The sequence below is a fragment of the Lytechinus variegatus genome, chromosome 9 (assembly GCF_018143015.1).
Source record: "Lytechinus variegatus isolate NC3 chromosome 9, Lvar_3.0, whole genome shotgun sequence".
Taxonomy (NCBI): domain Eukaryota; kingdom Metazoa; phylum Echinodermata; class Echinoidea; order Temnopleuroida; family Toxopneustidae; genus Lytechinus; species Lytechinus variegatus.
This window is the reverse complement of record NC_054748.1, coordinates 3,321,027-3,333,841: the sequence shown is the minus strand read 5'-3', so window position 1 is coordinate 3,333,841 and position 12,815 is coordinate 3,321,027. Positions and strand designations below refer to the sequence as shown.

General features: G+C 38.4%; 1 protein-coding gene across 1 annotated transcript; it reads left to right on the top strand.

Moving 5' to 3' along the window:
* Window positions 1–9,245: 9,245 nt before the first annotated feature.
* LOC121421202 lies at window positions 9,246–12,086 on the top strand. The gene has a single exon (XM_041615865.1). The coding sequence runs from the start codon at window positions 9,246–9,248 to the stop codon at window positions 12,084–12,086; it is 2,841 nt and encodes a 946-aa protein (XP_041471799.1).
* The last annotated feature ends 729 nt before the right edge of the window (window positions 12,087–12,815 follow it).

The window sequence follows — 12,815 nt, the reverse complement described above, 5'->3', positions numbered from 1 at the left end:
ACTTAAGAGCCAAGTTACATTATAAATAGTTGTAATGGAAACTGACTGTAAAAAGAATCAAGCATTTGTCCCCAAGATCAAATAGCCAAACATTGCTAACCTTAATTTGCCGCACAGGGAGTAGTAACAGAGAACAAGGTTGTATCATAACCTTGTTCACTGAATAAGTGATCTAGATCTAGAGCTTGATTCTCTAAATTTTCTGGTCCAGTATTGGGCCATGTAGAATAGATCTAGGTCTATTCCGACGGGTTTTGACTTGGTTATGAAATATCAAGGGGCGAAGGTCTATATCACAGCTAATATTTTCATGCTAGTATAATTTTACACACTTGTGTTTAGACTAACAAGTTAGCCCAAGATCTATAGTATAGGCTACATGAAACCTAACCTTGGGAGCTTTGTTTAGTCAGTCAGACCAAGGAATGTTAGTCTGATTGATTAAGTTTGTTTAGTAATTTCTTTGACTTTCTCTGACTAGCAATGAAAGTCACTTGACTACAGATTAGTCCTATAAGACATCACTTGAATTACCAATATTTATCATTCAAAATGACTAAGTTTGTTTAGTCATTCAGACCAAGAAATAGTCTGATTGACTAAGATTGTTTAGTCATCTCTGACTGACTAAAAGGGAAAGTCGCTTGACTAGCAATGAAAGTCCCTTGACTACAGATTAATCCTATAAGACATCGCTTGAATTACTAATATTTATTAGTCAAGATTACTATTATATGTTAGTCATGATAAGTGGCTGACTAATTAAAATTGATCCTATAAGACATTCCATACGAATAATTTTTTTTAGTCAAATTTTTATATTTATCAGTTCATTTGTAGAATAATTATTTGAATCGATGAGGTCGTTTCGGATATTTATTTTGCTCTTCTTCAATTTCAGTACATTGAATTATTCTCTCTATTGACATGATTAATACCTTTCACAATCTTAGATTTTGTATGTCCCTTTTTGGTCACACTTGGTAATTCCGAAGGTTCGTATTTCCAAAGGTTCGTAATTCTGAAGGTTCATTAGTCCGAAAACGAAATGAGGTTCGTAATTCCGAAGGTTCGTTAATCTGAAAACGAAATGAGGTTCGTATTTCCGAAGGTTCGTTAGTCCGAAAACAAAATGGTTAACGAATCTTATTTCGTTTTCGCACTTACAAACCTTCGGAACAAGGAACCTTATTTCGTTTTCGCACTTACAAACCTTTGGAACATCGAACCTTATTTCGTTTTCGGATTATCGAACCTTCGGAACAACGCCACAACTGTTCGGATTACAAACCCTTTTACATTTTCGGATTAACGAATATCGAGGTATAGGCAAAATAATACATGTTTCCGAATTACGAACCTTCGGAATTACGAAGTGTAACCAATTGCCTGTACCTCGATTTTCGTTAATCCGAAAACGTAAAAGGGTTCGTAACGGTTAATCCGACCATTTGTGGCGTTATTCCGAAGGTTCGATTATCCGAAAACGAACTAAGGTTCGATGTTCCGAATGTTCGTTAAATCCGAAAACGAAATAAGGTTCGTTGTTCCAAAGGTTTGTAAGTCCGAAAACGAAATAAGGTTCGTTAAACATTTAGTTTTCGAACAAATGAACCTTTGGAATTACGAACCTCATTTCGTTTTCAGATTAACGAACCTTCGGAATTACGAACCTCATTTCGTTTGTGGACTAACGAACCTTCAGAATTACGAACCTTCGGAATTACCAAGTGTATCCAAAAAGGGACATACAAAATCTAAGATTGTGAAAGGTATTAATCATGTCAATAGAGAGAATAATTCATTGTCCTGAAATTGGAGAAAACGAAATAAGGTTCCTTGTTCCGAAGGTTCGTAAGTCCGAAAACGAAATAAGGTTCGTTAATCATTTAGTTTTCGGACTAACGAACCTCATTTCGTTTTCAGATTAATGAACCCTCGGAATTACGAACCTCGTTTCGTTTTCGGACTAACGAACCTTCAGAATTACGAACCTTTGGAAATACGAACCTTCGGAATTACGACGTGTATCCAAAAAGGGACATACAAAATCTAAGATTGTGAAAGGTATTAATCATGTCAATAGAGAGAATAATTCAATGTACTGAAATTGGAGAAAACGAAATAAGGTTCCTTGTTCCGAAGGTTCGTAAGTCCGAAAACGAAATAAGGTTCGTTAATCATTTAGTTTTTGGACTAACGAACCTCATTTCGTTTTCAGATTAACAAACCTTCAGACTTACGAACCTCACTTCGTTTTCGGACTAACAAACCTTCGGAATTACTAACCTTTGGAAATACGAACCTTCGGAATAACAAACCTTCGGAATATCCGAACCTTCGGAATAACGAAGCTTCGAATTACGAATGTATGCGCACTTTTTTACGTGTACATCTTCAGGAGACTAACGTAATGTTGTAATTGCACTTAATTATATTTCATTTCGGAATCATGAATAAGGCAAAGCATTTCTCAAAGTTGGCTGATGTTGTGCAAGTTTGATTATCATGACCTTTTCTTACGATAATCGTCCCATACTTGATTTCCACCATCGGCTATGTATGGGTAACATACACTGTAAAAAATGAAGTGCTAATTTAGCCCCAAATTTAGCTCTTAAAGAGCGTGTATAGTGACTGCACTTCGGAGTGCTGATTTGTCTAGTTCAAATTTGAACTAGACAAATCAGCACTCCGAAATGCAGTCACTATACACGCTCTTTAAGAGCTAAATTAGCACTTCATTTTTTAGAGTGTATATGTTTCAAACTATTCAAACTAAGCTTTGACGATTGATTAATTCCCACGTAATCTAAACCATGGTTATCTAGCAGATCCTATTTACCGTGACTTGCGAACTAATTACAGCACCGGAGATACACAAACTATTCGATATTTAAAATTAATAACATGGATTGATATATTTTTTATATTATATTTTTAGAATTTCTTCTTACTCATCTCTGAAAGAACATTATATCTATCAAACCCCCATATTCACTTCCAAAATAATATTTGATATTAAAAAACTAGATCGTCAAGTAGTTCAATGTGTATATCAATTTTTAAGCCAAATGAAAGAACTTTTCTTTTATTTTTAAAAAGCTTTAAGTTTTTAAGTATTACAATATGAAGTTTCTCCTCGGTAGACCTACGTTTTATTACTTCCATAAAATATTTCCCACCTCATATTGGTACAGAAAAATATCTTAATTTCATTTATATTCATCATAAGGAATAGTTCTAGTTAAAGATATTTCTAAATCAGTTTATGTATTACATACCACTGTATGCTGCTCCATGATGAAGACGCAACCAGACACAGTGTGGACAGACATTTCTTCACTGATTGTCAGTGCTCGTTTCTCTGCAAATATGCGTTGTCCAACCGTTTTCGCAGTATCTTCGTCATAGGCTTCAAAGGTGACATCTATTAGAAAAGTTTCCATTTTCGTTAACCGTGGTGAGCGAAGATCTAATACGTCACTATGCCTGGTTGTAGAGCCGATTCCATTATCCAATTGTAGAATTTGATTAACTATTTTGCGACCAACCTCTTTCTCCAGCGCAGCAGTAAAGTATAAGAGATAACGGAATTCCAGGATAGTGGTCCCAAGCACTTCGCCTTGCAATTTATAATACTCTCCACGATCAGAGACATGAATAGAGGCTAAATAGAGAGCTGCAACATATTCCTGAAAAAGTTTATGAGGAAAGAAAACTTTTGCTGCTCGAATTTTTGAATCACGGACAGATCTCTTCCATCTCGATACTTGTATTTGATCTATACTAAGGACCCCTATTCTGCAACATGTCTCCATGGCGTCCTTATAAGAGCTGAAGTCATCAACTTCGAAATCCAACTTCTTTTCCAGGAGCCCTTTAAATGATACAGAACCGATCTGCTGGAAGCATTCCTGAGCAATTTTCGCTTCTTTGTTCACTTGGTCATCATTTAAACTGTTGGTAGACTTCAATTTTGACAGATAATGATCTCTTAAGAAAATTATCAATTGTTCAAATAATTGTGAGAATGTTTTCAGTCTGCGTATTTTTTCTCGTTTCTCAACGCCGATGTCTTTCCACAAGACGCAAAGCATGGCTACGTAGATTGGGAAGGGTGCCATGTTATTCTTGATAACGTCATTTCCTTGTATGAACTTCCATAGTTCTAATCGCGACTGCTTATCATTCGCAAAGAACTTTCTGATGTATTTCGAGACATTATCACTACTAAATCCCTCTGCAGCAATGAAACAATAAGAGGTATTCAATTTAGGATTGCATTTTATCTGATCTGCCCTCCATGGTCTCGATGTTACCAGGACTGTGCACTGCTCAAGCATTTTCAAGCGTAGAATCCGAGAAATATCTGAACTGTCATCGGTCGAGAGGTCCCCATCATACTCATCAAATCCATCAAGTATAATCAGAATCTCCGAAGTATTGGATTTTATGTAGTTCTCAATTTGTTCGGGGCTTACGTCATTGTTATTGTTAAGATAGTTCTTAACGATATCCCCAATTGTTTCGCCCCTGATAACATTCCCAAGTGGTATAACCAGTACCCAACTGAAGTGATTATACGCTTCCGATCCATTGGTCCAGTCCCAAGCAATCTTTGAACATAGTGTTGTTTTACCAACCCCACCTTCACCTTCAACTAGAAGACGTTTAGGAGTTACTCCGTTAATCTTTGTAGTAAGAAGTTCCCTGTAATCAAGTGAACCTTTCTTCTCCGTTTTCCCCATTTTATTTCTCAGAAGAGTTATGTCAGTGTAAATTTCTTCGAATTCAAAGAGTAGATTGAAAGCAAGCGGATCGGGCTTTATTTTGCACATTCGTTGTAGATAGAATGACTTGAGTTCTTCAGCGCATCGAGAAACCTGCTCAGCACTCATGACCTTATCGGCGCTCCCTTGGTTTGGCACTGAGTGTAAATTAGGTAGAATAAAAAAGAATGCTTAATATTCAATTACCACGCTCATATGTTAATGTAAGAAGCTACCAAATTTCCCATCCTTTCCCTTATCTATATGTATAAAATCTCAACTTTGCATAGCGCTCGAATTGCATTAATTTGGTACCATTGTAAAGAAGAAGATTCATTCTTACAGGTCATGTTTTTGGATTTATTCAAAGATTTTGAATTTTGATCTAAAGTATGCTACAAAATAAATATTTTCACCTGACAAAAGCTGCTATTTTCAAACTTTATTTATGTTTGAGCCCAAATGATTTTTATATCATGATAAAGCTGAATATGTATGCTTTGAAATGATGTAGGTTTCAAAATAAGAATTGGTTTAATCGGGTCAAGATCACACTTTTCATTTGCGAAGTACATAAAGCAGTTTGAAAACAAGAATACTGCACTCTGATTGGTCAAAGAGACCACCCAGTAGCAAATTCCAACGGTTCCAGTGCCTGGGTTTGCGTGAAGGTCACACTTCTCATGTGGTAATCTCCTCAAATACCCCGCGCCTGTTGTTCTGTGAACCTTATCCAGCCAATCAGGACTCTGGATTTCATGCACGTTCAAAATTTCAGAAATCTTGTCTTGTACCTTGGTGGGAAAAGTGTGATCCTGACCCGATTAAAAGGTGCCGCATATCAAGAGTGGCATTGTGAGAAAGTACAAAAGTTCAGCTTTATGGTGATATAGATATCATTGAGGCTCAAAATAAAAAAATTGCACAATTTGCAAAAGAAAACAGAGGAAGAAAATTCAATTTTGAGGCACACTTTCAGGCCAGAAATTCACCAGTTCACTTATTTAACAAAATATTGTACATAAAATAAATGACCAATGTGAAAGAGTAACTTTTACTCTATCTGATGATGCAATAATATTTCATTTAACTTGAGGTTAAAACAGGTATATTCTTAGAGAAAAAAATCTCACGAATCACGAGATTTTGCAAGGAGGAGGGTTCAGTCACGAGATGATTTGGATGAATCTGGCCTTTTTGCTCATTAGCATAGGGACCTGCGGTCTGACTGGATAGACTTACCAAATTGCATAACAGAATTGCAAGGATGATCTTGGGGGTCCATCCGCGAACTAAAATTTGTGATTTATTTTCTGTTCTAAAAATGTTCGATTTTTTTTCTAAAATGCAAAGGTATCTTTTCTATACGGCATTTCCATAGAATGTGCGAAGTATTTAGATGTGTTAATTGTACTTCTCCCCCATATTTAAGTGAACGGTTTATTAAATCTAATGATATAATAACTAGATGTATGTCCACTGCCTCCCTGCAGGTAAACAGTGCTACATAATAAGAATGGCAAGAGGACTTTTCAGTACATCGGGACCACAGAATGGAATAATCTTAGGAAAGATCAACGCCAGGCTATGTCCCTGAATTCATTCCGTGCCTCGTTTAACAATTGAATAATTGATAGGCCTTGCAACGAAGAGGAGTAACATTGCGTTATTCAATCATATTCATTTTCCAGTTTGGCAAACATTACATTCTTTACTCAAATTATTACCAATCAAGTGAACATAACTCTGTCACTAGACGTGCATCCTTTTCCCGTTATATGCAGCAGTTTCCAATAGCCTTTTCTATTTCCTTTGTTTCTTCTTGAAATTCCATGTTGATCTTTTATTAGATTGTATCTTTAATGTTTTTAATTTGTTGTTTTAGTGTATTCCATTTTTATTTATGTATTCATCCTTTGTAAATATTGTACAAATTGATTTTTATCTCAGGGCCTTCAAGGACAGCAGTTTGTTAACTGATGAGGCTACCCTGATTAAATAAAACTGAAAATAAATAAATACATAAATAATATATTCTTGTCGAAAATAATAAATCGCACTCACCATTCTTTCCAGTTTCAGATCTAAGATATCGTCCTGAAAAGAAAAAAAAATCTTTTAATATTTGTATACAGAATTGTTTTATTTTATACACTGCATTCAATGCACTCCATCAATCTGACAGGCTTATTAGTGACGATCAAACTCTGAATTTGTCAATAAACTGCAATTGGCTTGTAATAAAGGCCTTGTATAACTTGCGCTTAAGACCGTCCATGGTTTCGGGATATTTTTTATTGGCAGGGATTAAGTGTGTTGGTCGGGTGCGAGTAACCTCCAGATAATAGGATTTGTTTTGGAGGGGATGTCATTTTTAATAAGAGCTTCTGCTGGTAATAAAAATACTAATGATGATCATAATAATCGCAAACGATGATCATAATAAAATGGTGATAAAAAATACTAAAGAAATGATAAGTAAATAATAGTGTTGACAATGTTAATCCATTTTTAATGATTACCAAAAATCCTCTGAATGTTAACTTTTTATGTGGGGCGTTGTGGCCCAGTGGATTGCTCTTCTGACTAAGAAACAGAGGGTCGTAGGTTAGAATCCCAGCCATTCCGTAAATTCCTTCAACAAGAAATTTATCCACACTGTGCTGCACTCATCCCGGGTGAGGTGAATGGGTACCCAGTATAAAGAAATTAATTGGATGCATTCCTTTGGGAGCCTATAGGCAGCCCAGCTAAAGCCGGGGTAATAATAATAGTAGGGCCCGCTGGGAGAACATTTTTCGGAACTTGGTAAATAATACCAATGTAATTATTATTATTATTATTATGTCTTGTTAGGCCAACATGAATTTTTCAAAAGTTTGAGCTCGTGATTCGCTCGCAACATCTCTCAATAATGCCCTTTTAACACTAATTAATCCATATTTGACCAAAAGGCAAGTTTTACAACTTAAGATTTTTCCAAACCGCTTGCTCGTTACGCTTTTTCGCGAAAAATAAAACCTTAATATATATATGTTGTCAATCAGAAATCAATTAAAAAAACTTTGCTCATCTTAATCACTACAAAACACACAACTTCTTTAGACAGATAATATCATGGTGAAAATATCCGTTTGCACCAAAATGCCGTTTTGGGCATATAAGTGCACTTTTTTGGCTCCCCAAAAAAAGGAAAATACGTTCCGCCGCCCTTGGTTGAAACATGTATCGTCTTAATGGCTAACTGCAAAAATCACTCCAATACAAATCCTATCATCTGGAGGTTACTCGCAAACGACCAACACACTTAAAGGGGAAGTTCACCCTGTTACGAATAAACTTGATAGTATCGTATTAAGGTTAAGTTTATTTCAATATTTTATTATATCATGTAGTTGGAATTAATATTGTGCTTTTCGGAACAAGGCTAACGGACTGTTTCCATGGTTTCGAAAAAGGATTGGGATGGCAATGGGATGAACTGTGTAAAAAGTGAAAGGTGACGTCTTTTATTTTGTCGGGCGAAGCTTAGTCGTTCTTTTCTTTTCAACCCTATATGATTTTGGTTCGAGATGAAAGTTAATTATCTTGACTATTAGCTGAACTGATTAACCTTTCTACCCAGAGGTGGACTTTTGTCTGGGCTAGTGTTTCAACGCGTTGAATAGTGAGATTTGGATTGGAACCGAGTTTGAACATGTTTCTGCACAACATGTAAATGAACTGTTGGGACTACACACACATACCGGAGTACGCTTCTGAGATGTGTTATACACAACATTAATGAGAACTGCACAGTGAACGCTGTCAACTAGTTCAACATAGCGGATGAACTTTATGCAATTAAATCGCGAACTGGACTGTGAGTACACCATGAAAACCCCTGAATAAAACTGAAGTGTCGCTGCTAATACCGTATGGGCCCCAACGATCCGCAACATGAATTTTTGGTAACTTAAGGTAAAATTTAATCTAGAACTAGAAGTAGAACTATATAAGCTAAGTCTAAGTAGGCCTAACGTTTTAGGCTTAGATTGAAATAGCGAGTTCATAGTCATAATCCACTAATAGCCGAAATAAAGGTAAAATGCCTTGGGATTGAGTGACGGTCATACAAATTGTAAAATAATGTTCGATTTACAAGTTTATTGAACCTGCTGATATTATAATTAAAGCATGGTGTTGGAGATTGGAAGAAACTTTTGTTTTTTTTACTTTGTTTACAAAATGCAAACTTTTGATTAAAGGTCCAAAGCAGGACGATTTCATTTTTACTTAACTATATGATTGCTTTAGTGTAATTTTTTTGTGAGTTTGAAGTAGAGATAAATCTCTGTCATAACAAATGGGGGCTTGTCCGGGAGCCGAACGTATTCAAGTCAGATCTCTTTGAGTATTGCTTTACAATATTGATATTACATGGTGGTTTTCTTTGTTAGCTCATTTTTCTTGATAAACTGACAATATTTCAGTATGGCAGAAGAATTAGATATTGGAAAACTTATGCAGGCCATATCCCTTGGTGAGATCAAGAAATTGAAAAAGAGTGAGTTGAAGGCAGTCGCCAGTCACGTGGGCTTGAAGATAGAGTCAAAGCTGAGAAAGGATGAAATAGTTGACATTTTATCTGACCATTTTGGACTCGAGTCAGTAGATCGCAAAGGCAACGGCAATATTGATGTTGAGTTAGCGAAACTAGAATTAGAGAAAGAGAGACTAAAAGTTGAAGCCAAGCAATTAGACATAAAGAAGTTGGAAATGGAATCTAGTCTGAAGTATACTCGGTTTGATTTGGCTAAAGAATCAAGACTGGTGCCAAAATTTTGCGAGGATGAAATTGATGCTTTCTTTTTGGCTTTTGAGAAGTTAGCTAGGAGGTTAGATTGGCCTAAGCAATTTTGGACGCTGCTTATTCAGACTGCTCTTGTTGGTAAGGCCCAAGAGGTATTTTCGTCTTTGTCTGAAAAAGAATCGGAAAATTATGAGTCAGTAAAGGCAGTTATTTTATCTGCATATGAATTAGTACCTGAGGCTTATAGGCGGCAGTTTCGGGAGGCTAGGAAAAAGTCAGATCAAACATACGTTGAGCTTGTAAGAGAAAAGACGATGTATTTTGATCGCTGGGTCGGTGCTTTGAAAATCAAATCTGATTATGAGTCTCTTAGGGAAGCAATGATCTTAGAGGATTTCAAGGGTTCTTTGCCTACTCAGACTAGACTACATGTTGAGGAGCAAGGGATTACCCAGCTGCATAGGGCTGCTGTAGTATCTGATGAGTATGAACTGTTGCACAAGAATAAAGTGGGCCCTAAATTTGAGAGTGTCAAGGAAGGGTCGCTACCCAGGTCAAATGTTAGGTCAGATATGAACTCTCAGTCCCAGCATGAAAGCAAAGCAGGTGATCCGCAGGGTGCGCGGGGTAAATCTAAATTGCAATGCACGTATTGTTCAAAGAAAGGACATACAGAATCAAAATGTTGGAGGTTAGCATATGATAAACATGACAAGAAGGAAGTGATGTTCATCAAACCGAGTACAACAGAGCAGGTTGGTAGAGAAGTAGACCGAGGAGATAAATGTCGTTTGACTAAGTCTGTTGATGATTCAGTAGAAGGGGCGACTGATGGTTTTCGCAGTTTTCTGTCTCATGGTACTGTGTCTCACTCTGATGGCGAATCTAGGCCAGTTGTTATCCTTCGGGATACTGGGTCGTTGCAAAGCCTGTTAGTTGCAGATGTCGCACATTTGCCTGAGGATAGTTGGACAGGGCTATATGCGCTTGTAAGGGGCATTGGGGAAGGCTATATCTCGGTGCCACTGTACAAGGTATTCCTAGAGAGTGATATTGTTTCTGGGTTGGTTTCAATTGGTGTAGTTTCTAGTCTGCCAATGGAGGGCGTGCATATGTTAATGGGCAATGACTTAGCCGGTGAGAGAGTTAGAGGTTCGCCTATAGTGTCTGATGATCCTGTTTCTGGAGCCGAGACTGAGCAATTGCAGGATGACTTCCCTGGCATATTTCCTGCATGTGCAGTAACAAGGTCGCAACTTCGTAGGTCTAAGAGAGATGATGCTGAGTCGGTGGAGTTGAGTGATAATTCGGAGGTCTTGTTGGCGGAAACGTTCTTCCAGGATTTGGAGAGGAGGGCGGACGAGACAGAGTCTAATGGTGAGAGGTATTGTCGGTCATCTCTGATCAAGGCTCAAAACGGTGACCCTTCACTTCAGCGGTTGTTTGCAGTGGCAATTTCTGAGGAGGAAGCTCAAGATAGCCCACAGTGTTTCTACATAAAATCCGAGGTCCTGATGAGGAAGTGGAGGCCTCCGTCAAGACCAGCCACAGAGGAATGGTCGATACTTCACCAGATTGTTTTGCCTCAGTCTTATCGGCAGGAGGTTCTGAGGATGGCACATGAAATTCCGGTAGGCGGTCATCTAGGCACCAGGAAGACCCGGTCTAAAGTTACCAAGCATTTCTTTTGGCCCGGCTTACATAAAGATGTGTCGGAATTTTGCAGGTCTTGCCACACTTGTCAGATGGTGGGGAAGCCCCAACCTTCTTTGAAGCCCGCACCTTTGATCCCAATTCCGGCGTTAGGTGAACCTTTCAGTAGAGTGTTGGTAGACTGTGTCGGCCCATTGCCTCGAACCAAGTCAGGGTGTAAATATCTTTTGACAATCATGGATGTGTCCTCCAGGTTCCCTGAAGCAGTACCTTTAAGGACGATTACAGCGAGGACGGTTTTAGATGCATTGTTGCACTTTTTTACGAGATATGGCCTTCCGAAGGAGATACAGTCGGATCAAGGATCCAATTTTATGTCTGGTGTTTTCAAGCAGGTCATGTCTGAATTGGGTGTTCACCACCTCAGATCCACAGCTTATCACCCACAATCACAAGGTGCAATCGAGAGGTTTCATCAGACTTTGAAGACGATGATCAAAGCATACTGTGCAGATTTTCCAGATGATTGGGATAAGGGTATTCCTTTCTTGTTATTTGCTATCAGAGATGCTCCGAACGAGTCTACCACCTACACGCCTTTTGAGCTTGTGTTTGGACACGAGGTTCGGGGCCCCCTTAAGTTGGTCAAGGAGAAGCTCTTAGAGGAAGCAGGACCTGAAGAGTGCAATATCTTGGAGTATGTATCTAACTTCAGGGGTAGACTTTCAAAGGCATGTGACCTGGCAAGGGAACACTTAAGGATTTCACAGAAAGACATGAAGGTCAGAGCTGATCGGAAAGCCAAGGTTCGAAGTTTTTCGCCGGGTGACAAGGTGTTGGTACTCTTACCTATTCCGGGGAACCTCTGAAAGCAAGGTTCAGTGGCCCTTATGTTGTCATTAAGCAGTTGAACAGTGTAAACTATGTGGTGAGCACACCAGATAGGCGAAAATGTCGGAGAGTATGCCACATCAACATGCTTAAGAGATACTACGAGCGTGAGTCAAGTGCACCAGTGGTGGTGGCTACCATGTCTGATGTAGCTGTTACGGCGCTTGAGGAGGATACAGAGGGGTCGAAGCCCTGTGGTAAAGGTGCGTGTGGGCATAGTGACCTCAAGGAAGCCATACCTCCTAAACTTTCTAATTCTGAGACAGTTAGGGACTTGGATGAAGTCTTGGATTATCTCCCTGAGGGTCGTAGACGTGATATTATTGATTTGATCGGTGACTTTCCTAGTCTTAGCTCTGACGTCCCAGGGAGGACATCATTGGCTGTGCATGATGTGGATGTAGGGGACGTTGACCCTATCAAACAGCATCCATATCGCTTAAATCCCACTAAAAGAGACCAAGTTCGGGCGGAAGTTCAAATGATGCTCAATAATGATATCATAGAACCTAGTAAAAGTTCCTGGAGCTCGCCTATTGTCCTTGTACCTAAACCTGATGGTAGTCAGAGATTCTGTATCGACTATCGCAAAGTCAATAATGTAACAAAGACTGACTGCTACCCACTTCCCAGACTGGAGGATTGCATTGACAGAGTAGGAAACGCGAAGTGTGTCAGTAAGATAGATCTATTAAAGGGTTATTGGC